The 26,042-nt window shown below is 46.8% G+C and overlaps 1 protein-coding gene across 2 annotated transcripts; it reads left to right on the top strand.

The window, feature by feature from the left end:
* Positions 1-923: 923 nt before the first annotated feature.
* Positions 924-24,625, top strand: LOC311196502 (hepatocyte nuclear factor 4-beta-like; the record flags this gene model as incomplete). 2 transcript variants are annotated; one of them, XM_084270078.1, is made up of 10 exons in its annotated part: positions 924-1,038; positions 7,523-7,694; positions 9,506-9,600; positions 17,039-17,145; positions 18,259-18,414; positions 18,935-19,022; positions 20,240-20,392; positions 22,297-22,533; positions 23,177-23,290; positions 24,489-24,625. In XM_084270078.1, 10 exons carry the CDS (start codon positions 924-926, stop codon positions 24,623-24,625), a joined length of 1,374 nt encoding a protein of 457 aa, XP_084126204.1. The 2 variants fall into 2 exon arrangements, with proteins under 2 accessions (XP_084126204.1, XP_084126203.1); XM_084270077.1 differs by having other exon boundaries at positions 7,490-7,694.
* Between the last annotated feature and the right edge of the window lie 1,417 nt (positions 24,626-26,042).

Here is a 26,042-nt window from a genome sequence, read left to right as displayed (position 1 = left end):
CCTGTGGGGAACACCTGGAATTTTATTTCCATACACGGCCCTTTCCCAGGAAAGCCAGGCATGGGTCAGTGTGAAATGCAACGTGACCCACCTGCAAGGGAGTCTGCCCAGTTCCTTCCAGCCTTTTCCATTTTCAACATCTGCCATCGCCTGAAATCTTCCACCCTAACATCTTGCAGCCACGAGAGAGCTCTTTCTGTAGGAGACTGGGGGTGCCTGGACCAAGGAAGAAGATGCAGGTGATGGAGACAGTAGGTGGGAGAAGGCACCTCCCCTCTGCTTATAGAGCAGTGTGAAACCATGAATGTAATGAAACCTCATTTTTCCCTTCCAGCAGTAACTTGAGATGTGATCCAGTGTGCAGTGCTGTTGGTGTCTCATGGCAATGCCTCAGGTTCTCAACGCTGACCTATCTTGATGGTCTTCAGTCAGCAGCGACACTGACTCATTGTCATCCTCAGTGTCAAGTGACATCATCTGCTCTGTTCCCAAGGGCTGGTAGCTGTGCAAGGTGACATCGGCACAGGTGTTACTTGACCTGACCATTGCTTTGCCCTGGAAGAGCAGCGCATGTGTGCAAACGCCTCCCCACAGCCCTTTTCAAAATGTTTGTGCAGGAACAGCCATAAAACGGGCTGTATTGACCCAAAGATGCAATCCAAGTCGCTTGAGTCTAGGCCTTATCTACATCATATTATCAGGACCGAGAGAGCACAGATGCACCCCGGGAAGGGAGGGGACTGCGTGCGCCGGAGGGAACGGCTTCGTCCCTTTTCTCCTGGTACGGGGAGGGGACTGAGGGCAGAGCTGGGTAATGATTTGTCATCGCCAGGGCTGGGGTGTCTCTCTGTGCGGAGGAAACCTTGGCCGTGATTGACAGCGGGGCTGTTTTTTGCCGCTTCCCTCGCCGTTGACAAGTAATAATGAAGCTTTGTCAGTCCATCATGGACATGGATATGCCAGATTATGTCGACTCCTTGGACTCCTCTTATACCATGCTGGAATTCGACAACCTCCGGGTGCTTCCCAACAACACCGGTGAGATTTCTGTTCCCTTCCTCTTGAATAACATCCACTACCTTTGTTATAACGCTGAACACCTAGAGAAGGCGGGTGAGAGGTGTGGGGCAAAGGGTGGAAGGGGTAATATTTAAGCAGCTGACCTGTCAACTTCTGTTGTATCTGCAGTTTGTTTGGGCTGGAATTGGGACCCTTTCACTTGCCGGTCTTATTTTGAGTCATTATTTTCCTTGGTGGGCTGAGCATCATGTCCTGAAGAGCCCATAAGTTACTGTGAACGTTGGTAGCGACCTTCATGGCCCACCATCGGTTTGTTCTCCCATATGACTTATGAGAGGAGTTATTACCAATATTTCTTCCTTAAAATGGATTTCATTCCCATATATTATTTAGACTCATATTTAATCCTTGGGAAAAATACCGTTTCAAATGGCATTTGTCTGTTACTCAAACCACACACCATGTGTCCAATTAAGCTTGTTCCTGAGCGCTTAGATTGAGAAGCGATATCTGAATTGATACTTGCCTTATATATATTTTTTCCCCTTGCTACCAAGATGGTTTCAAAGCCTTTACAGTGCACAAAGAGCTTGGCTGCAAGGCGCGAGTCTCCCCACGCAGAGACTTCCGCTTCGTTCACAGAAATGAAGAGCATTGTGTGATACTTAGGGTTGGAGTAGTCAGAAGTACCCTGACATAAAGAATAACGCTATTCTGTGAAATTAACTGGTCACTGGGTGAAAAATAAAGGATGTTTTAGTCATATAACACGAAACCAGGCATGTAACTGAGTGAGATCTAATATAAGTAACGCCTTTGGAGAGTTTTGGCAGCATTTCGTTTCATTTAAGAAGCTTAGTGAAATTAAGATGGGATTTTCAGGGTCTCACTTTCACTCATTAGCTGTCTCATCAAAAGAAATCAGCTTCAGTAGAGCTATCATGTGCAATATAAAATAATTAGAGTTCTTATTGTGGCACATGGGCAGATGCCTGGAGACAAGTGAAGTTAAAAGGTCCAAAGAAATTAGAATTTAAAGTTCACTTCAAATAAAGGATTTTCAGTATGTATATATATATATATATATTTATTTTTTTTGCCAGCCTTAGATACATTGCATCTTATTTTTTATTCTTTCAGAAAGGTTTCTATCTGCCATCCTACTCCAGAAATATTATTTAACACAGATGTTTCTCTTTGTCACTTGCTGCTGAACAAGTTATTTTTTACTTTCTAGAGTAGTACAAAATTCCTCAAAATTCAATATAATTTTGCAGATTAACTATCAAAACCTGTTTGAGGCTCTCTGTTGGTTCATGTAGTGGAACTGACAGGTTGAGTTCTTTCTGAAGTTTATCTAGATCAGTATTGTGTTATTTGTCTAGCTGTTAATGAGTAACCAGGTCTCTCAGGAACTAGCTGTTTTGAAATTAGGTTGTTTGTCTTGGGTAAGTGTCCTCTTCTACAGTTTGTAAAAATAACTTCAAAAAAGACATGAAATGTCCATGCATGGGGATATATTGCTGAGCAGCTGAGTTCAGTTCTCATTGGTAACTCAAACTATCTGTTGAGAACAGATACTCTGCAGTTTCAGAAATATTTTTTTAACTTTTAGAATCACGAAACAATCTCATTTTAGATTTTTTAAAAAATACTGGATTATTTTAAGCTCTTTCCCATTATGCAAGATTCATCTGTATTATTTCCCCTACTAAATCTAACAAGAGTTTTGCCTTTTATAAACATGAGCGGGAAAGGGTGCAGTATTTATTTTCATGGACTTAGGATTGTCTCTTACATTCTGAACAATTTTAAAAGTTAAAATTAGTATATTCTCCAATATGCTCCTGCTTGTCTTGAAACTAAGAGTTTCCTTTTTTTTGAGTATTATTTCATCAAAATGTTGGGTTGATTAACGATGTGGAACAGGTCTGGTGCTAAGCTTTCTGCTTCAGGATGCTGATATCACTTTGAGATTTGCCTAGCTGTATGTTTTGGATCCTCCACCTTTAAGTAGACCATAATTTGCCAAATATTTTGATGCTAATTCAAAATAAAGAATTGAATCCATTATGAGAGGTGAGGAGCATAAAACATTGCCTGTTTTAGATATACAGAATGGCAGAAGGAAAAGAACACAAATGAATGCTAATCCTGTCTTTCCTTTATAAAATCCGTGTTGTAACTGCAGGAATTTTCCCATTCTGCACAAACTTGTTTCCTTTACCTTGGCTGGCATTACAAGCCATATTCTCACTCGGGTTTAATGTGCTGTTAATATCCATTTCCTTATGCTCTTGTCAGAGTTGTCGTTTAGCTTAAAATATGAAGCATGGCTGAAATATGGCACTAATTCTGTAGCTGAGTGTCAGTGAGCACTTTCTCCCATGGTGGTGCTCGTTTTCCTGTCTTAGCACTCAAACACCACGTTGATCCTTAGGACTTTGGCACAAGGTTGGTGAAACACTTTTCCCAGCCCTGCTGCAGCCTGACCCAATTCAGATCATGAAAAAAACCCATCAAAGATACTTTGACAGTGCCTGACCATGCCTCAACCTGCACACATGCTCGTGAGGAGCTTTGGCCCTTCTGGCTGGCCTCTTTGTCATTGTTAGTGTCTGATTTGGGAGCACTAAATCAAAGTTATGCTTTATACCACAAAACCTCCCCCTCTATTTGTTGAAAGCTGGTGTAGAGAGCAGCTGACCTGCACCTGACCAGGGGTTCAGCACTAACCCCCATCCAGCCCTACATTTGCATGCACACGTTGCACAATGCTGGCTTTGGTCACTGAGTTTGACCGTGTGTGCATGCCCTAAACCTGCATTTATGCCCAGATATCACTCCCCAGCAGCATCCTCACTGTCATTTCTTATCATTGTAAAACTTGGCATCTTCATTTCAGTCCTGGTTAAGGAATGATTTACATACAGAGGCAGTGGGTAACAAAAATTTGTTTGCATTTTGGTTGCGAGCTTGGTTGACCCTACAGCTGGTGAAGCCACTGGGATGCTCTCATCAGCATTAGGTAGGCTTTAGTTCCAAATCTACACATTGCTTATGTGTAGTTCACAGAAGTTGGTTGGAACTTCAGATTTTTCCACCAGTGAATGTCCAGGACAGTCCCAGTGAGGACTCTGGCCACAACCTTAGGTCTTCAGCTCAGCCTGGAGCCCATCCAAGGTCAGGATGCAAGACCAGAGCAGGAGTTGTGGTCTCATCCTGGTGAACATCATCAGTTGCATCCCTCCAGCAGAAATTTCAGAGGCACTGTGACATGGCTTAGGAACTGTCCTGTTATACTGCAGTGAGGAGCATCTATAACCAATATGCATCTCTGAGCATCTCTCTCTCCAGAGTGGTGAGGACAGTTGTGAACTTGTTTCAGTTGTTGTGAGCCAGCTGGACTCTGACCAGATCCACCCAGCAGCCCTCCAGCCCACCTCAGCACAGTGCTGAGCTCCAGGTAGCAACCCCTCTAGAGAGGCACCACGTGTTAAATGAAGCTCTGAGCAGGATGTCGCCTTGTGTCAGGCAGGGCTGAAGTAAGAGGTTTACAGTTTCCAGCTGATTTCGCAGGCAGGCAACTGTGCTGGCAGGGATCCTGGCCTTCCACTGCCTTTCCTAGCAGTCACCAGTCCAGGGAAATCCCAGACATTCCCCAAATCCTGGGCAGGTTTGGAAGCCACATCGAAACAGTTTGCTGCTGCACGTGGTATCGGTTGAGCCTTTGCTCTTCTCTGAGCTGATTCCCATTCGGAACTCATCGTTAGTTGGTGACAGGATTTTGTAATTAAATCTTATAATCATAATTAACACTTGTGTACTGGCTTAGGGCTTTCCTCTTTTAAAAGATTTGGTTCACATTTAACCAGGCTGAAAAAGGCACGTGGCTTCCTAACAAGGGCTGAACTTCCAGCTGTAAATCTGCCCCAACACAGAACCGCCCCGCTCAGCCATTGCCCATGGGCTTGTCTCTGTTTTCATCAGGGCAAAATTGGGTTTGCCAACTTCTATGGGCCCTCACATGCTCAGTGCCAATGGTCCTTCCTTAGGTAATCACAGAATTGTAGGGGTTGGAAGGAACCTCCAGAGCTCATTGGGTCCAACCCTCTGCCAAAGCAGGGTCCCTAGGACAGGTCACACAGGTCAGCAATCAGACAGGTCTTGAATATCTCCAGAGAAGGAGAGTCCACATCCCTGGGCAGCCTGTCCCAGGGCTCTGTCACCCTCACCATGAAGTTCTCCCACATATTGGTGCAGAACTTAATACATAAGGCCAGGTAATGGATTTCTTCTTTTTACCAGCAACCAACTCCTCACACATCCTACTCACATAAGGGAAACAAGTCTTCCCTGGTGACTAAATGCTCTCCAGCATCAGGAACATTTTGCAGTCTGGACCCAACTGAAGGATGTAGGGTCCACTGGGGACCCTAAAGTCAGTAGAGAAAGCATGGAGTGAAGAGAAAATTTGGCTTCTTATCTTTATTTTTGTTGTGCAATTTAAAAAAAATGAATCCAGCACACCCAGCACATTTGTTTATGGTCATATGTTCCTTAGAAAAAATAGATGGAGCCACAGATGCACGAATGTTTAGTGCTGCAGTTACCCTCAAAGGAATATTCTAGTACAGATCATTTAATACTGAGCTCTCAAACAAAACAAAATGAAGAATACATGAAAAAAACCCTGAATACTGAGCTCTCAAGTAAAATAAAATAAGAATCCATGGAAAAAAAACCTAAAAATCAACATAAATGACCACTAAGCACCTCTGATGCAGACAACGTGCCACTTACTGACAAATGTCAGAGCTGGGAGCATCTTACCTGGATTTTAGGACCAGCTAAATCTCAATTGCTGTCCTTATGACCTAAGAATGTTTTTGATGCTGTCATTCTTTCTTGCCATGTTGCTCTCATCTTGGTGCAACCTACTTATTTATTCATTCATACAATAGAAGGTGAAATACAGATCAAAAGGTCTTTGAGGCAGTGAAAGGAAGTCTGACCTTTGCATTTCTGAAGTCTTAGCTAAAAGTGTCTTGGTCTTAGGCAAAAAAACTTCCCAGGTTTTGAAAATCTACAGCTTTATTGGCTTTTTTTCATTACAATTTTCACTGCATAGCAAATATTTTCAGTCTAAATTTTTTATGTGTATTCATATATAAAAATAGCCTTCTCTCTCTCTCTCTGTGTATATATATATGTGTGTGTTGTGTGTGGATTACCCAAAGCTATTTTTACTCATTGTGCATTAGAAAACCTTCTCTAGACTGTCCACATCAGATGCCAATTCCTCCTTCTTGAGTAATTTTCTCTAAGATTTGTCATCGCTCCACAGCAGCAGCTGAGCTTTTCTCATCACAGCCCGTCTATCCTGCAAGACAGGATGCATCCTGTCCCAGAGACACTTCCAAGGTCACTGTAGCACAGGACAGGCTCCCTTGGAGTGAAGAACACGTTCCCAGAGGTGCGATAAATCCATAAACCCATCCTGCAGTGAGTGCCCAGGTCAGGACAGGCTCCACAAGGCCACAAACATTCCTTCTCTCATTGAGATGTAAACACTGTCATCTGTGTCTTCTCAAGTGTCTCCTTATTTATTTTTTTTTTTTACTATTTTTTTCCTTCCCTGGGCTGTGCCTCAAATTAGGAGGATTAAGAGGGCAGAGAGTCTGGTGGTTAAAGCCAAGGGAGAAGTTTAAAGGGGAGTGTTCAGCAGTGTATACACAGGCCAGGCAGGGGCAGAGCTATTCCTGCCCCAGATGAGTGGGTGCAAACAGAGGACATGACAGAGGGCATTCATATGACCTAATTTTAGGTCCCTAATTTAGAAGGTCAATCTCCCTGCACCCCTCTACTGCTTTCCAGTGGAAAGCAACGAGCCTCTTCAGAGGGAAATTCAGAGCAGAAACCAGACTTAGAACCAGTGTGACCCTGGTGAGAGCTGCTGTCTCTGCCTTCCCTCTCCAGGGGAGGTTTCAAGAGCAGTCCTCTATCAACTCCAACACCTCTGTCATGTCTATGATGTAGTTCATCCTTCCTGCCTCTGCTGCCTCTTCTCTGCTTTCTATTTATTCAAGTTAATGGCATTCTCTCTGTTGTCTTCTGTGGGCATCAGCTTTGAACCACTTTCTCCAAGTGTCTAATTGAGGAGGTGGTACCCTGTCCCTCCAAAGCACACATCTCACATCCATGTGAGGTTTCTCTGCATTAGTGGCAATACTTAAAGTCTCATAAACATGTTGGGTTATGCAGCTTGAAATCTCTGTTCACTGAAGCAAAGGAAAACACCAATACCAGAAGCGAAGCAACCGAGTTACTCTCAGCTGAGACTGATAAGATCATGACCATCCATCTGGAGGCTTTACTAGCAACACGTAGTGCGTGGGGGACTGGCTCGGTGTGTGCTTTGCTTGAAAAAAGCCAGCTTGCCATCAGCCAGTTCTGGTTTCCATCACAGAGGTGTCTAATAGTCCTTCTTATCTGCCTGCAGAGGCCATCGCAGCTGAATCAGCAAACCCCAACCTGCTCACCAATGGTATCAGCTCCCTCTGCTCCATCTGCGGGGACCGGGCGACTGGCAAACACTATGGAGCATCCAGCTGTGATGGCTGCAAGGGCTTCTTCAGGAGGAGCGTCCGCAAGAACCACGTCTACTCCTGCAGGTACCTGCCCTTTCTGCAATAAATACATAAAATTTATTGACGCTGTAAATAATATGGGGTGGGGATCAGGCTGTGCAACGGGCCCCAGGCTGTGAATGGTGACAGGAATACTGCAGTTTAGTTTCTGGCTGTAAGACAGGGAGCTAAGTCCTATCTTGTCTTGGATCTTGTCACCTTTTGTGACACCCACCAATCCATTTCATGAGTTCCTTCCCCACAGTATAAATCAAGGGAAACTTAGAGACCTGAGGTCTGACTGGGGTGGGTAATGTGTAAGTAGAGCTTCTGGGTGTGGAGCGACACTGAAACCTTATCACAGTCCAGCAAGGGAAGGCCAAGGTGGCAAAGGACCAACACTCCAGAGATGTCACCTCAAACACAGTATCCAAGAACCTGCCAACTCCAAAGCCTCCACGTCCTCCACAGTGTCTCCAGTTTTGTTCTGAAGTCATTAAACTACGTACACTGACACGCCGGTGATGATTTTACAGTCATTCTGAGAGCCTAGTGTGGATCAGCGATGATTCACTTCCACATTTGCACACAGGAACACATTTGAGAGACTCTCCTTTTTAACAGGAGTACACTATCAATTACACAGCAGCTATCTTGGTTGACCTTGGAAAAATGGTGTTTATTTTAGCCTGTGATGAAGGGGGAAAAAACCACCTGAATACACTCAAGCCCTTCATCTCTAATTAAAACCTGGAAGTTTTCATATTGTTCCAGACCTCTTCCTCCTTTAAGGGCGTTCCAAATTTTTTGCTGTACTAGTCACCCTGTTTGTTCAAAATGTTCCTGGGGTCCTTATCACTCCAGGACACACCAGCTGTGAAAGGCATAGGGGGTGACAGCAGTGTCCACCCTCATGATGCCCATCCCAGGATCCCCTTAGGACAGGGCAACAGCCACTATTGATTTCTTTGAAATTTCATCTGTCTCCTGGGAGTGGAGTTGTTGCTCCTCCCCAGGAATCCATGAATCTCTGATATCTGACAGCTCAGGGAAGATCCTCAGCATTGAAGCCAAGCAAATGGCAAATGCTTGCCTGCAAATCCTTATTTGGTGAGCTGCACTGTATTTAGCCCAGCTTGGAGCTCTGTTGTTTATCGCAGACAAGAATTCCTTGGAAAGTCTTCGGGCCTTTGTGCTTTTGGCTTTTAACCAGTCTGGAAATGTGTCTCAGCTTTTACAACCTGATGATGTCCAGGGAACATCCCACACTGTCTCCTCTCTCCATAGCAGATTCCTCTTCCATCGCTTCACCCACCGTGGCGAGAGCTGCCAAGTCTACGTGGGCCACCCCTTAAACAGCAAGGGTTCCTCAATCCCTTGCTGAAATTTATAGGAATTAGGAGGCCACATGCCCCAAAACTAGGCTGCAGACACAGAAGGACTTCTGGTCCATAACATAATTATTCTACACAAAGCAGGACAGTGTTAACAACTGGAACTAAGTGAGCCCCGATGCTGAACACCCCATAACAGTCTGAAATTGGGAGATGGAGTTCCTACACCAGCAGAACTTGAGTCACAGTCATGCCTTCACAGCCAAAAGCATCTCAGTCCTTGCAGGGTGGGTGGTCTGAAATTGCTGCGCTCCCAGCTGGCAGGAACGGCAGTGGGGAAGATGAGGAACTGGGCCAAGCCAATGTTGACTGAATTTGGGTTTTGAAAACCTTTGGCTCTTCTCTAGGATCATGCAGAGTGTAGCTCAGTGAGGTCTGGGACTGTATTCAGGGCTGCCTGGAGTGAGTGGGAGGCAGATGCCAGGCCGGTTGCTCTACGGTTTATTTCTCATCCCCTCCCAGGTTCAGCCGACAGTGTGTGATAGACAAAGACAAGAGGAACCAGTGCAGATACTGCAGGCTCAAGAAGTGCTTCAGAGCTGGCATGAAGAAAGAAGGTAGGTGCAAAGAGGCATTTCAGAACTGCCTGCTACTGTCTCAGGCCCTACTCCCACTGCAGAGCATGTTGGAGAGCAAAGGCAGCCCTGGCTTGGGAGTAGCATTTGGTTGATGCTGATGTAGCTTGGTGCAGCCCTTAGGGCAAAGTACAGCCTGGACACAACACCTTATGGTGGGACTGCCAGTCCTCTGTGGCACAGGGAACAAAGGCAACACTCCTGGAGGCAGCTGACTCCTATATCCCCTGGGCTGGGACAACTAAAGGATGAGGGAGCTACAGAGGGACTTGAGAGTTTCTTTCCATGCCTCCACGTTAAACAACCCCTACTCAAGGGGTGAAATCACAAGTCCCACTGAAACCAAGGGGAAATTTGTCATTGATTTCTGGTAATTTTTAAGATTTCAGTGGTGATGAAAACATCTTTCCAACCTTCTGACCATATGTTTTCCTGGAGAATCAGGCTGTCTTGAAATCTGGCATAAGTCCTGGATGTTGCAAAAATTCCTGATGGTTTAATTTAGGAGAAATGGAGCGAATACAGCAGATAGATAGAAAAAAAATATAAATTAGCCCTCAAATTAATAAAGCCCAAACCGAAGCTGATCTGGTCAGTTCTAGATGGTACTAAAGTCAGCAAGCTCCACAGCTTGGAAAGGCTGAAATCTGGTTATCAGCTCCATTCGTTGAGCTGAAGCATGATTTTTATTGGGTTTTATGGTAAAAGTTATAAACCCTTGGCTCATGCCTTCATTATTGATTGCGAACCCGATGGAAGATGACTCATCTCAGGTTCCACATAGACACATTCTTTGAAACGTTTTTATGAGTGCACAGTCAGGTTGTGTGCTCACAAACTGCTCATGCTCCTGGTAAGGAAGAGTTTTAAAGCACCTTGAGCAACTGCTTTGCAGAAATCAGCTTAGCTGACCAGAGCTCTATCCAAAGCATGTGTGCAGGACCGCAAAAGAGATTTTTCTTGCACAATTGTGTGCACAAAAAGAACAGAGTTATTTGCTTTAGGATGGTTCTAGATTAATATTAAACAGTATTGCGAAGCATTGGGGGGAAAAGGGAAGTCGTGTCTTGGGATGGAACAGTGTTGGGAGGACACAAAGGTTTGTATGAAACCTTTTGGTGGCACGTGCCCATTTGTGTTGGGAGACTACAGCTTGAACCACCACATTCACTGTGTCCCCTTCTCCCAGCACCAGCACACAACAGTTTAGGGCTACAAAGATGATTAAGGGTCTGGAGCATCTCCCCTACCAGCAAACACTGAATGAACTGGGGCTGTTCAGCCTTGAGAAAATAAGTCTGAGAGGGGATCTGATCAATGGTTATCAATAGCTGAAGGGTGGGACACAGGGGGAAATGGCCAGCTTCTTCTCAGTGTCTGTAGGGACAGGACAAGGGGTAATGGCTTCAAGTTGGAGCACAGGGAGTTCCACACCAATCTGGGGAAGAACTTCTTCCCAGTGAGGGTGAGGGAGCCCTGGGACAGGCTGCCCAGGGGGTGTGGAGTCTCCTTCTCTGGAGAGATTCCAGTCCCATCTGGACACCAACCTGTGTGACCTCTCCTAGGGACCCTGCTTTGGCAGGGGGTTGGACTTGATCTCTGGAGGCCCCTTCCAACCCCTACGGTTCTGTGAATCTGTGATTCTGTCAGTTGGACACACTCCTTCTCTGGCACACCACTTTCCAGCCAGCCCGTCCAACAGCCATCAGACTTTCCAGGGTGTGGCAACAGCATTGTTTATTCACAGCAGAAGGGAAGAAGCTGGGAACAATCCTTTCCCCAGCCAGTCTGGGTCAACACACCTGGGGTGGGGTTAGCAGGGTTGTGTCACCCTTGCTTGCTCCCCACTGCCAGCACCCCACTGACCCACAGCCTGATGGGTGTGTGCAGTGTTAGAAAACTTGCCATTCCCCAGCAAAACTGATAAACTGGTGGTTTGAAGCCAGAGTGGGTTGGTTTGTTTATTTTCCCAGTCTTCCTGCATCACAAGACATGACATGAGACATCGGGACCTTTCTTTTCTTCCCCTGTTGAAAGCATCGATGCCTATCTGAGTGATATGTCCTAGGGAGCCTGCTTTGGCAGGGGGATTGGACCAGATGATCTCTCAAGGTCCCTTCCAACCCCTACAATTCTATGATTCTATGATTCTATGATCTCCAGCTCTTTCAAGTTGAGAAGGGCATTTTTATCTGGCATGGTAGAAGGGAAATTTATGCTTAAAAAAAATTAAAAATAAAAAAGCCAGATGATGCAAATACCCAAGATGGCCTTAAACTGGCTGTCTTTGGGGCAAAATGTCCCATCCCTGGAGGTGTTCAAGGGCAGGCTGGATAGGGCCCTGGGCAACTTTGTGTAGACCCAGGCCTGGAGGTTGGTGGCCCTGCCTGTGACAGGGGATTGGAACTCTCTGATCCTTAGGGTCCCTTCCAACCCAGACCAGTCTGTGATTCTGTGATTCTATGATTCTATGTAGGTGGGGGGTCTCAGCATGTCCTGGGGGCACAGCACAATCGGGTTATAGCTTCACTCTGGGTCTGGACCAACTGGGCAGAGGCTGTTGAGAAAAGTGTCAGTAGGGGCCTTTAGATCATCCTGTTCGTAACCTCAGAAATTGATCCTGCTTTAGGAAAGGACTGGGCTGTCCCACACGTGAGCCCTAAGCCTTGGGTGCTGAGATGTGATCCAGGTTCCATCAGCACCAGCGAGAGCAAGAAAGGGTCAAAATCCGAGTGTTGTGGAAAGTCCGGTCCCCCAGTTTCCTGGAGATTAGCTCATTCAGAAACACTCTGATCCCAATTGCATTTTTGGTATCGATAAATTGCTTTAATAACTACAAGTAAGCAACCTTTAAAGTTGGAAGGAAGGGAGAGGAAAAGGTCTCCTTGAACACAAAGCCCTTCGTGTCTCCCAAAATGCCACTATGAGCAGGATTAAAGAGTTTTACAGAAGATTTGCTCCTTTATTCTGGTTTTGTGGTTACAGCTGAGACTGGAAGGCAGGTCAGGTCATCTGGGTGTTTTGGGGATTTTTCTGGCTGTTCTCTCTGATTTTTCTCTCTTGGCAGAGGAGAAGGTTCGATATCTATTGTTTCACACAATGCTACCAGACAGGTTTTTGGTTCACCTCAGCATCATTGAATGAGGAGCTCACCAGATTATTTAAGCATCCAAAGAAAACAGCGGGTTACTATTTTTAGCATCTTACTGAGATCATGGTGAACCTTGAATAAATTAGCAGGGCGTGATTTTATCCAAGTGAGCTGGGTCGCCTGCTCACACGGAGTTGCTGAGCTTCTGAAAACTTGGAAGCCTTTTGAAATGCCAGCACTGCACTGTTGGCATTCAGTTTGCTAGTGGGGAAAAAAAAAAGAAAAGAGGGGTTAATATTTAACCTCTCATTCCCTTTAAAGGAATTTATGAATGTAGATGAACTCCTTCAGTTTTACACAGAGCTGAAAAGAATTGATGTATCACAGCCACAACACACTGGGAGGGTTTGAGGCTTTTTTAAATGTCTTTTTTTTTTTTTTTCTTAAATTGGACAGGTTTATAGGACAGTTTTATTTGTGTTTCACAGGAGCTCTATCTAGTTTCATACCTTTTGTTTACCCATCTCTTCTGACAGCTTTTAAAAGGCTGAGACCACAGTTTATCTCAAAGACGGGTGGAAAATGTAAAGGATCTTCCCCATTTTGTGCTCGTTGTAAACCAGACCAGAAGCCTGTGAGATGATTAAAGGAGCATGAACCATTGGGATTTATTTGCAAATAAAACATGCCACACCTTACAAAATCAAAAGTAGCTTGGGGATAAAGATGATTTGTGCCTATAAACAAGCCAGGCAGCAGTATTGGTGGAGAGAGAAATACTGTGAGTGCTGGTGACTTCCAGTGTCATTCGCACCTCCCTCCTCCTGCTCTCTCTTTATTCCATTTATTAATGCATTCCCAATTCCAACGGGATTAAATGAGGATGTTTTTAGTGGAATAATAATGGAAATGGTAACTCCCATGTAGGCAGGGCTTTACCCTCCACAGTTACTGTGGAAAGTTACTGGTTTGCTGCTGTCCCTTCCAACCCACATCTGTGCCCGTATTTATTGGACTCCCTGGAGGTTCCTCCTCCTGCTCTGTACCCATATGTCAAAGCAGCAAGGACAAAATGTTTGGGAAATGGGGGGTTTGTTGCAATCTCACAAACAGGCTGCTGTTTGCTCAGGAGCTGCTGTGTGTGCTCCACAGCCTGCCCGGCTGCCGGCATCCTTGATGTGCTCATGGCAAAAGGGCCCAGGCTTGCCCTGAGCAACAAAACCCCTCTGACAGCTCTTCTACGTCAGATGGGGGAATATGTTTATTTTCCCATCCGCTTCCCACAGTCAGAACATGCCATAGCTGTGGGCAGTTTCCCCTGAGGGAGATGCAGGCACCATCCTGCCTTCCCTCCTCTCTTCCCTGGGGGAATGCCTGGGTCCAGGCTGTCCCTGGACAGCAGCATCGGGGGGTTCACCCCAGTTGATGTCCCCTCATGCGGGGCTGCAGTGACCCTTCCCAGTGTTTATTGGCTTTGGGAACTGGAGTGCTGTGCAGAAGAGTATTAGAGAAAAAAAAAAAAAGGGTGAGCAAGGCTTTTTCCAGGCACACACTGGAACTAACTGTCCCTGGGAGACAGTGGGATCCACCCCTGGGATTTTAGTCCTCGCTGTGAGTTTGCCAAGTTTATCAACTGCAAAGCCAATATCACATCCAAGCCTGAGCACCCCCAGCACACCCCCTGAGCCTCACCAGAAGTGACCTATCCCTTCCCTTTTACAAGCACAATAAATATAGCAATAGAATTACCACACAGTAATAGATTAATTCTGTGGCAGGTAAAACATTAACCAGCTTTTGTATCTAATTCTATCGCGTCTTGGGTGCTTTCAGCGATAACACCCAAGTCACCTTGAGAAAGTCGGTCCGTACCATCCACTTACACTTGAAGATTGAGCTTATCAGGGCATGAGGGAAGCGTTCAAATACTGGGCCATAAAAGGGCCCAGGAGAAAAACAGGCTGAGGCTTCTTAAAGGAGTCTGGCATTGGGGACCAGGACCAGGACTGCCTGGGTTAATAGGATGTGTGTAAAATGTACAACTTGGTTGGGAAGGCAAAATTTGTACCTTTTCTTCTAAGTGGGCAAAAAAGAGTCCCATCAGCCCCAGAGAGCTGTGCAAGGGAGCATCAGGTGTGAAACTAGGCATAGAAGACTGGGTGGGGACTTTCCAAGGATGTCAGAGACAACATGACGTCAGAGATGACACAGATTCGAGCAGGTTTGTTTCTACTTGATGCTGGATGCTGCTGCACATCTTTCTGGTGTACCAAAACTAGCTGTGAAGGGTTAATCTATTCTGATGATTAATGATAAATTACAGTTCCCATAACCACCTTCACCTTCAAACTGGTGGGGAACCTCCACTGAACAGCACCTTCTATCAGCACTCTCATGCATGCTGCTGCCTATGGCAGGTTAGCAAAGCCTCCCAAAGGCTGTAGGTTGTTTTTTTTCCTCTCTAAATTGATGTCTAATTGCCTCTACGTAGTATCTGCAGCCCAAAAATCCTCTGGTGATATCTAAGTGTGTTGCATCTTTTTACAAATCAATGTGCACATCTGGCCCTTCGCAGGCATTCATGGAAGGTTGACTGCAATGTTCTTGGTGGCTGGATCCCAGCAGACCCACCTCCCCCTCCTCAAGCACACCCAGCTCCACTGCCAGTGGATCCCAACTGACAGCAAGGCCAAGCCCCAAATCCTGCAAAATAAACACCAAGCTCCTGCTCCTAATGGGAGATATTGATTTTTGTCACTATTACTTGTTTTCTGCCCTTTCACTTTGTTGGCTGCTCATCAGAGGCGGGTTAGGAAAACAGAGCAGTGGCTGTACCCCAGCTGACAAAGACCCACCTTCCTGCCCGGTGAGGGGAATGTGTGTGTGTGTGTGTCCCCTTCTCCTTTGCATGAATTCAGGGAAGCAAAGGGTGATGTTTCCCCTAAATCACAGCCCTGCAGTGAGACAAAGTCTCCGGAGAGTGATGGTGAGATAATTTCACTGACTCTGCAAAAAAAAAAAGTCTTTGCTGGAAAAAATTCTTCTCCAGTGGCCACTTTGGAGACAAAAACCTCACTGTTTCCCACCCAAAGGGTTAAAGCCCAGAGTGAGCTGCCTGTTGACAGCCATGTCTGAGTCATTCCCCCTAAATAAACGCAAAAGGAGGAGGGAATTGCTGTAGGAAGGAGGAGGGATGTGCTGCCTTATCACCACATGCTAAATCTTTCCCACTCCCTCTGCTGTAAGGATCTGACAGCCCCTTCCCAAGCTGTAGCCAAGACGTATGGCCTGTCAGGAAAGCGCTGAGCCTGTGTTCAGGCCCCTTCGCCCAACCCCATGTGGGCCTGTTTGCTGCTGGGTGGAGGCCACAAGGCTCAGGGGAGAAACCAACACTGAAAACAAGGTTGGATGAAGCCTAAATTCTGCTTTTTTTTCTCTCTGCTGCAGCAGAGACGAGTCAGTTCTTGGAGCCTGCACTGCAAAAAATCAGCTGCTGAAGTGTGCTGAATCCCTTCTGATCAGCATGCAGGCTGGATGGAGTGTGGGTCTGGATGTGGCTCTTGCTTCAGGGAAAGGGATGGCTTGAAGGGTGGAAGGGACCTCAAAAAAACCCCCCAACCAATAGTGTTTTGTTCTAATTCGCTGTGGCATGGCCATACCTTTCTGTCTGCAAAAAGCCCGGGGCTGATCTTCACGCCACTGTGGTCACTGTACATGTCCAAGATGTGTGGCATCACCAGTATTAACCATTTGGGCTGGTCTGCAGCAGTGATTTGCACAAGGCAAACCCTGGCTTGGTTTGTTCCCTCACCTGTGTGATGGCATCTCCATCGGGGTTACCAGCTTGCTGAAGTCGGCAACGTGATGGACAAGGCTGAGGGAAGAGTTTTGAGGGGAGGTTGGAGAAGTTAAGCTTTCTTTCTTTGGAGCTCCCTTAATGAGGTGACTCCCCTTGAGTGCTGGAGATGTCCTCTGTGATGCCTCAGGGGTTGGGGACAGTAAAGTCTGCTTTGAGGTGGGATCAGAGGATGGTTTTCCCAGTGCTGCTGTAAGACAAGATGCGACCTCAGGAGCATCCTGCTGGCTGTACCAGGAGCTCAGGAGGGGAGTCCTCAGTGCTGACATGGCAGAAAGGTTACTCTCCCTCTCTGGTGACCTTTTTCCTCTCCCCAGGGAGCTGTTTAATCCTATTACAGCATCCAAGGAGGGTGGAGGGTCCTGCAGGCATTAAATCCCCATCCACTCCCATTTGGGGACAGCAGGTGACAGTAGCCATTGGTTGCACAGGAAGTTTCTTGCTAACACAAGCACTGCTCCCTGTCCTTCCAGCGGTGCAGAACGAGCGCGACAGGATCAGCATTCGCAGGAGCAGCTACGAGGACAACGGCTCGCTCTCCATCAGCGTGCTCACTCAGGCTGAGGCCATGGCACAGCAGGTACGAAACCCAAGGCCAGCCCTTCAGAAGAGCCCATGGCCTTCAGCTACTGCATATGGGTGTGAGGATGAGCTAGACCAGTCAGAGATGCATCTTTTTCTGCCCTTGGATGGCTCTTCCACAACATCACGGGGAAGAGAATGCATTAGAGAGAGCCAAAAGCAGGCAGGAAAAAGCCTTGGTGCATTATCAGGCAGACATGTCCTGTACTTTGGCACAAGAGATGCAAAGCTGGAATTCCAAGGGCTGAGGGAAGCTGCAGACCCTAGGTTCCCTCTGCCCTCAGCCCAAATTTTTTGCTGCAGCCCTAAAAACCCACCGTATTTCATGCAGGAATCTATTCCCTCCTTGCTGGATGCTCTGCCCTGCTCAGAGCACAACATTCCTGTTATAGGCAATTATAACTTGCACCTTCTTTACCAGGGCAACAATTTTAAGGGAGAAAAATAAAGGTAATAAAATCACCAGGCTTCAGCTAACACTGATAGCTTTCTTGTTTCATGCTCCACAACAAGTTTCACCCCATGCATCCTTTAAATTCTTATGCAAATACCCTTTCTCCACCAAAACATATTGTCCAGATGTTGCATATTACATGCAGCAATGCATCCATTTCCTTTCAGAAAAGTATTATGTTTTAACCCTCTCCCCCTGATGAAGTTCCTTAGAGACTGAAATGGGTGGTTTGTGTCCCAGACACCTCCTTGGGGGAGAAAGGCTGGATGCCTTTCATGCATTTGGCTGATGATTTAACTGATTGATGCCAAGCCGAGCCCCCAGTGCTGCTGGCTACTGCTAGGAACAGGAATATTAATCAGGTTTTTGTCCTGAGCCAGGCTGGAGAGTGGGGATGGAGGCGGGGGAAGGAGGGAGGGGTGTCTGTTGGGACCGAGCACCACCTCGTGGAGGCTCCACCATGGATCGGTCAAGCACACATTGCTGAGCAAGTTAAGTACGCAACCACAAGGCAGAGGTCTTCTCAGAAGAGGTCTTCTTGACCTCGTGGGGTCAGGATCCATGAGGGCTCCCCATGTTATCAGTGAATGGTTGCTATTGAAAATGACAAAGCAGCAAAGATCTGGTCAGGACACAACCAGGTTGTTTCTCTTCCAGTATTCATCTCTGAGTCCCGTGCACAGCGCCGACATTGCAATGAAGAAGGTTGCCACCATCAACGATGTGTGTGAATCCATGAAGCAGCAGCTTCTGGTGCTGGTTGAGTGGGCAAAATACATCCCGGCTTTTTGTGAGCTCCCACTGGATGACCAGGTAAAATGCAAATGCCTCTTCCCTGCAAACCCACCACCTTCGGTAGGAATTCCCAGCAATACCTTTCAGCAGGAGAATCTGATGCTAACATATGTAGGTCACCCTGTATGCAGAGCAATATACTAGCAGGTGAGAAAGAATCATGAAAGACAAGGAATTGAGGAAAAAATAAATTAAGAAGCCAAAGTCCCCCCTCAAGTCACTTGAGTCTGCACAAGGGCTGACTCAAAAAGGACTGGGTTTTTCCCTTCATTGGTACTTGGTTGGTTAACATAAAAACATTTATTTCCTAAGAACCCAAATTACTCAAGCCCCTCTTTGCTCTTCAATTGAAAAAAACCCTTTTTATTCAGTTTGCCATGAATGCAATCATAATTGTCTACTTTTTACCTCTTCATAGTACAGATCCAACACATCTAAGCCAATGTCAATTTTTCCTTAATCTAAACAGCAAGAGCTCACCCTTCTGTTCCAGGATTTTCAAACTTAGTGTTATTTCTCTCCCCTGTGCCATCTCCAGGTTGCCTTGCTCAGAGCCCACGCGGGGGAACACCTGCTCCTCGGGGTGGCCAAACGGTCCATACCATACACCGATTTCCTTTTATTAGGTAAAGTAGTGATAAACACTCCCCAATTTTATAATTCACACACCTGAGTCATTGCCAAGTCTCCTGCACACCTGAAATCCCCTCTGCATGACATGGTCTGCGCATCTGGCTTGAGGCTAAGTGCTTGAGAAGGTCCCTGGAGAAGTTTCTAAAGGAGCAAGTAAATTCACCAAGACTTTTGCAACCGTCCACTTACTGCTACGTAGATGATTAAGGGCCTGGAGCATCTCCCCTGTGAGGAAAGGCTGAGTGAGCTGAGGCTGTTCAGCCTGGAGAAAAGAAGTCTAAGCCGGGACTTTATTAATCTTTATAAATATCTTAAGTATGGGATGCAGGGGGAAACGGCCAGCCCCTTTTCAATGTCTGTGGAGACAGGACAAGGGGCAATGGCTGCAAGTTGGAGCATAGGAAGTTCTGCATCAACATGTGGAAGAACCTTTACCCAGTGAGGGTGAGGGAGCCCTGGGACAGGCTGCCCAGGGTGGGTGTGGAGTCTCCTTCTCTGGAGCTATTCCAGACCTATCTGGATGCCTATCTGTGCAATATGAGCTGTGGAGCTGCTTTGGCAGGGGGGTTGGACCTGATGATCTCTGGAGGTCCCTTCCAACCCCTGTGATTCTGTGAAACTCCACCAGTATTTAAACAGCATCTCAAAATAAGTTGCCTAGTTTTTGGAACTGAAACTGCTGGGACACAGGCAATGAGGCTTTTGGGTATCCATACTTGAGAGAGAGGTCTATTAAAAATTGCAGTGTGAATAGGTATTTCATTTAGCATTCTGCCACCAGAAACACATGCAGGATTATTCTTGGAGAAATGAGAATACTGACACTGAAAGCCACACATGGGAGAAAAGAGGGAGAGAGAACTTTGTTTAAGAAAACCCAAACCCAACCCAAACCACTAAAAATAAAGATGCAACACCACTTGCAAACAGATGCTAGGGGTAACAGAGAGTAAACCAGAGCAGAACGTGGAGCAGGCTTTGTGTACAGCGTGGATGCACCGACGTGTGCAAATGAGATAATTAAGGATGAAAGAATGAGATCCATGGCTTGCTTCTCAATAGTGAATGTGAGCTTGAAGCTGCGTGCTGGAAATCTGCTGCACATGGGCACTGGGACTATCTGGCAACGTGCCTTGGGTAACTCCTGGATGAGACCTTTTTCACAGTACTAGAATGAAAAACCGATGCCTTGTTTCTCTTGTCTTCTCAGGGAATGACTTCATCATCCCAATGCACTGCCCAGAACTGGAAATCGCTCGTGTGGCCACCAGAATCTTGGATGAATTGGTGAAGCCCTTGAGGGACATCCAGATTGATGACAATGAGTACGCTTGCCTTAAAGCCATCATCTTCTTTGACCCAGGTAAGCTTCCTTCCTGATTGCCAAGCACGGGGCTTGAAAGGAGCTGTGGGTTCTCCAATAACCAGGAAACCTCCCTGGCAGCAGCTCTACATTTCTCCCTGTCCCTGCTGTAATGAGCAATATTATCAGTGCAGCAAGGACACGTTAGTTGGTAGATCACTGGCACAGGATGCCTAGAGATGTAGTGGAGGCCCCATCCCTGAAGACACTCAAGCTCAGGTTTGATGGGGCTCTGAGCAACCTGATCTAGTGAAGATGCCCCTGCTCACTGCAAGGGGATTGGACTAGGTGACCTCTAAAGGTCCCTTCCAACCTTACGCATTCTATGATTCTATTCCTGAACACTTCAGGCTTTAGCAAGTATTAACTCCAGCCAGGCTGATGTGCAAGGCTCTGCAGACCCTGGAGCAGTTTTGCTGCTTCTGTAGCTTCAGAAAGCCCATCAGTCTGAAATGAAGGAAGTGACTGGTAAGGACATATATGACTATATTGAATTATGCATCAGCGAAGTGCATCAACTGAGCAGCAGCGATGAGCATCCATCAGAGTTCAGAAACCAGCATTAAAAACCACAGAGAGCTGGACTGCTCAGAGTACCCAGAAACATCAGGGGGTGGGAAGTCTGGTAATGGATCTTGCTGGCAGCCTGCACTGGCTGAAGGCAGGGCTGATCTGTACAGGATGGAGGACAGGGAAACACGCAAACAACAGCTGGTTTCATACCTGTGCTGTGTTCTTATTCCACAGCCGTAGGGGGGGTTCTGTCTCCAGCCAGGTTCCCCCAAACACTCCTGTTTCTACAGCACACACACAACCCCTCCTTGGAACAACACTCAAGTCCCTGTAGCGTGTATTGCCTTGTAGCTTGGAGAAGAGATGGGGGAAGGATCCCAAGTCCAGCATGACGCCCTTTCGTCTCGGTGTCCATTAGCACAGAGAAATTAGAGCAGCTTCCATGAGTTACTTTTTGCTGCCTTCGCTGACTTGAAATCAAGATACAGGACTTTGGCAAACATCATTCCTGAGCTCTGGCTCCCCAAAGAGCCTGCTGCAAATCTGCAGAGGGATCGTGCTGTTAAATTGAACTTGACAAATTACCTTCTCAGCTGATCAGTATCTGAGGGGAGTTTTAGATCATCGTGACAGTGAGGGACTGTGATTTCATCTAAAGGGAAAGAGTGTGAAGGTGAACAGAGGTGGAATTTGTTCATGCTAATGAGTAGGCATGTCCACAGAATGAATGTGCTAGCATATAATAATTTGTTAACCGCTTTGTCTAATCTCTCAGCATGGTGGTCTCTAAAACGTGGTGCTTGTGGATTCTCTGGAAACAGTGAAGGAAACACTCCAGTGAGCCAAAAACCTCAAGTTTAGATGACAGGAGAGGCAGAAGGGCAAAGCAGGAAATCCCAGCACTTCAGCCTACACCAACTGGACCGGTGGTCCATGAAAAACAGATGGACCATGGGTCAGAGACAGGGAATCAAGACAAGAATCTGATGCTGCAACAGGCACATTCGCAACAGATGGGCATTAAATCTGCGTGGATTTAGTGGCATATGTGGGACTTAAAAGTTTTCAGGGGGAAATTCTAGGCTGTTTCCTTGAAAATACAGACACAGTTCAAGTTCTAAATGCTTCTTCTTCACTAATGGCAGGAGCCAGACCTGTCTGTCTCTTATTTTCTTACTGTTTCCCTTCAAATTCCCCTGTTTCCCTATTCCATATGAGATAAGAAATAGTGGCAGCCCAACACTGTCAGGTGAACTTGGAGACTCTGAGAGATGACTATCAGAGGATCATCAGCTTCTCATCCTTTTGCCTTCTCAGAGCCCAGCTGACAGGTTAACACTTTATAGTCCCACAGGCCAGCAATTAACCTGATTTCCCTCCACCCTGTGCAGACTGCAAAGGCCTGAGTGAGCCTGGGAAGGTGAAGAACATGCGCTTCCAGGTCCAAGTCAACCTGGAGGACTACATCAATGATCGCCAGTACGACTCCCGAGGCCGGTTCAGCGACATCCTCCTCCTTCTGCCCCCGCTGCAGAGCATCACCTGGCAGATGATAGAGCAAGTCCAGTTCGTGAAGCTCTTCGGTGTGGCCAGGATCGACAGCTTGCTGCAGGAGATGCTGCTGGGAGGTATAAACCCTGCTGAGAAAGGGCAGCAAGGTCATTATGGGGCTTTGTGTCTGGGTTTGATTCCTTCTCTGGGGGATGTATGGTTAAGAGACCTTGATCTTGAGAGGAGGTCAGGTCAAATTGCAGTTTAAGCATGGATCCTTCTCACTCCAGTCCATTCCCCAAGACATTTCTTTCCAGCCTATCCATTAAAATGGGAGCAAGGAAATGTTTTACAGAAGTGGGTACACTGTGTGGTACAACGCTTCACACCAGTGGGACATTTGAATTTTAAGCAACCTCCCAAACTGGTGCAGTTTGCAAGAAGATGATGCTTTTTTGTTGTTATTAGAACTACATAAAAGTTATAACTATACAGGAACCCCCCGATCAGAGCAGGAATTTGGACACACACACACAGAGATGAACAGTGTGGTCGCTTAGCAGCTGAAACCCCAGCCATCCCAGGAGGTTCTCCCTGGGCAGTGAGAAGGCTGAGAGCAAAGAGAACAATGGAGCAGGAAGGAAGCAGAGACGCGCCAGGACATTAACCCCCACCCACAGAGGTCTCCCACATTCTCTGAAATAAAAGAGACCTGACCCTGAGCATCTGGCTTCTCAGAAACCGTACAAAGAATGATGTCTTTTCCCACTTCCACTGCAGGAACCACCATTGATCTCCAGTACCAGTCAGGACCTCCCAACCTCAGCATGGAACCGCTGCCAGGACATGTCATCCCAAGCAACATGAGCTCTGTGATTCACGCTGCTCCAGACCGTACGTGTCCGTTTCTACTCTATTAGTGTATGCATAACGAAGGGACAGAATACTAGAAGCAGCTACGAAAAAGACCCTTAGGTTTATTCATGTGTTTAAGCACTTTGAATCAGAGCTCACAGCCTCCCCATGCAGTCTGGAAACACACTTCCAAAGAGCAGCTGAGATTGTCCCAGAATAGTGTGATCCAGAGAGATTCTGAGATGCTACTAAACATCACAAGATTAAAAAGAGGAATCAGGGCTGGTGGCAATGTGTTTCCATGGATGTGGGCAGCTCTGGGAAATACCAGAGAGGCATACACACCTTTATTAGTGCAAAAGCTTCCTCACATAAAGCGTCTTGGCTGCTGTCAACCACAACACACTATGGCCTGAGCATAAACCACCTGCAACCGCTCTGGGCACTGCTGCTAGGCACTAGTTGTTTGTTAGGGCATTTATCCAGTGCAGGAGCAGACAGACCATGCTGTTAAAAAGCCAGGTAGAACATGAGCTCTGCTGTAACAGCCACTGCCATGTAAGCACAATGCCTTGCACACGCTGTCTCTTTCTGTCAGCTACAGTCATCTTACCTCTTGTAGCATGTCTGGCTATTTCTCAGCCCTGTGAATGTTACCATTGTGTATTTTAGCTTTTTGGATTCTTTCAGACCACCTTGCAGCATAGGAGATTAGAGAGGTGCTGTGTTCTGTAGAGGTTGCCAAGTGCAAAACATGGAGAAGGGCTGTCATGTGCCCATCAGTCCACCCCCTGTGCCTTATCACAAACCAGGAATAATACACCAGAACATGCCTGAATCTAGGATAGACCCATCTGTCCCACCCACCAAGCTCCTCGGTTCGTAGGGTGCCTTGCTGGTTTTATTTGGGCACTGTTCTATTGAACTGTGGGGACAGGACAAGGGGCAATGGCCACAAGCTGGAGCACAGGAGGTTCCACAACAATCTGGGGAAGAACTTCTTCCCAGTGAGGGTGACAGAGCCCTGGGACAGGCTGCCCAGGGGGTGTGGAGTCTTCTCCTCTGGAGATATCCAGACTCGTCTGGACACCAACCTGTGTGACCTGTCCCAGGGACCCTGCTTTGGCAGGGGATTGGACCCCATGATCTCTGGAGATCCTTTCCAACCCCTACAATTCTGTGAATCTGTGAACAGCGTCCAAGTCCATTTTAATGCTGTTTCTTTTCTCTCCCACAGCATCTCCTGAACCATCTCTTCCATCTCCTTCTACAAGCACAGGCAGTGAAGACTATAAACTAGGCTCTAGAGCAGGACCTAGCACCATAGTGCAGCTCTTGCCTCAAACACTGATGCCCAAGCAGGAGATTTTATAGGGAGAGGTGGAAGGAGAAGCTGGGAGCAATGTGGAAACCGTGCTGAAAGTGAAATGGGCCCTTTCTCTTTGCAGAGGCAAAGCACAGCAACCCCCTGCCTGTAGCCGGATCCATCGGTCACACTCTTTCCCGTCCGTGAATCGAGCACCACGTACCAGACTGCAGCAGGAGCCTCACCACGGGTCTTCCCACCACCATCACCCTCATTTCACACGTGATTGGGGTCACTTGCTCTTCGCAGCAGGACCAAGGCTGCTCTGAAGCAGGGCTTCTGACTGCATTTATCACCTAGCTCGGTGCAACCCCGATGCTTTTAAAGCCTTCTGCCGCTATCCTCATAAAACCAAATGCTTTACACAGCTCCTGGTAATCGTTAGTGAGTACAGCGGGTCTTGAATTGACAGTACAAAAAGGTCTATCCCCATTAAAAATGTAATTACACTCCCATTTCTCCTGCTGCCTGTGAAGCTTTAGGAAGGATGTTTTCAGAACGCAGGTCAACGCTTCCTTATTCCACATGGATGTGGTCTTATTCCATGTCAGCCAGCCAACATTTAATGCTGGCCAGTTGTTATTTGTGACCAGGAATGGCAGCATTGTTATTTTCCATAATTTTTGGAACAGGCTGCCCAGAGAAGTAGTAGATTCTCCGTCCCTGGAGGTGTTCAAGGCCAGGTTGGATGGGGCCCTGGGCAGCCTTGTGTAGCTCCAGGCCTGGAGGTTGGTATCCCTGCCTGTGGCAGGGGGGTTGGAGCTCTGTGACCCTTGGGGTCCCTTCCAACCCAGACCATTCTATGATTCTATGATTTCCAGTATACCTAGAGCCCAGTTGTGAGCCATTTGTGCCTGTCTCTTCCAACACAACTCTGAGACCTCTGCAAGGATCTCAGCATCTGACCACAGCTGCTGGGCTTGGTAAAACCCATGACAGGCAGGAAGCTCCAGCAGCTGTTGACTTGCCAAATCACTGCTTTGTATCTTCCACAGGCTTTTAACTGCAAACATATTCTGAAGAAGCAACAGTCCTAAATAAAATGCCCCAAAAAATTAGTAATATCCCTTTTCCCAGTGCACAGAGGAGGTTTTGCTCAGTTTATATATTGTTGTGATGCCTGCCACCTAACTGTCCAAGTTCAATGTTGGGGGGGGGAGGGGGGGGAGGGGGGAAAGAAAGAGGCATGTAGTTTAAAACTGTTTGTGTTTAAAACATAAGGTGCTTCTGCACTTAATGTAAAACCTAATCAGCAGTAGGTGAGCAACTTTTGACTGTGTTACAACTACTTAAAATGGTCCCAATAGATGACAATACAACTGCTGGGCTTGTGTGAAGCTCTGGACAGAAAGGACGCCCTCAATCACACAGCTCTTGAAGGGTTACGGGTGCCCGTGCTGACCCCTGGGACACGATGGAGAACTC

This window comes from Gallinula chloropus (genome assembly GCF_964237585.1).
Source record: "Gallinula chloropus genome assembly, chromosome: 13".
Lineage (NCBI taxonomy): Eukaryota > Metazoa > Chordata > Aves > Gruiformes > Rallidae > Gallinula > Gallinula chloropus.
The sequence above is the reverse complement of the archived record's forward strand: the minus strand, read 5'-3'. Positions and strand labels throughout refer to the sequence as shown.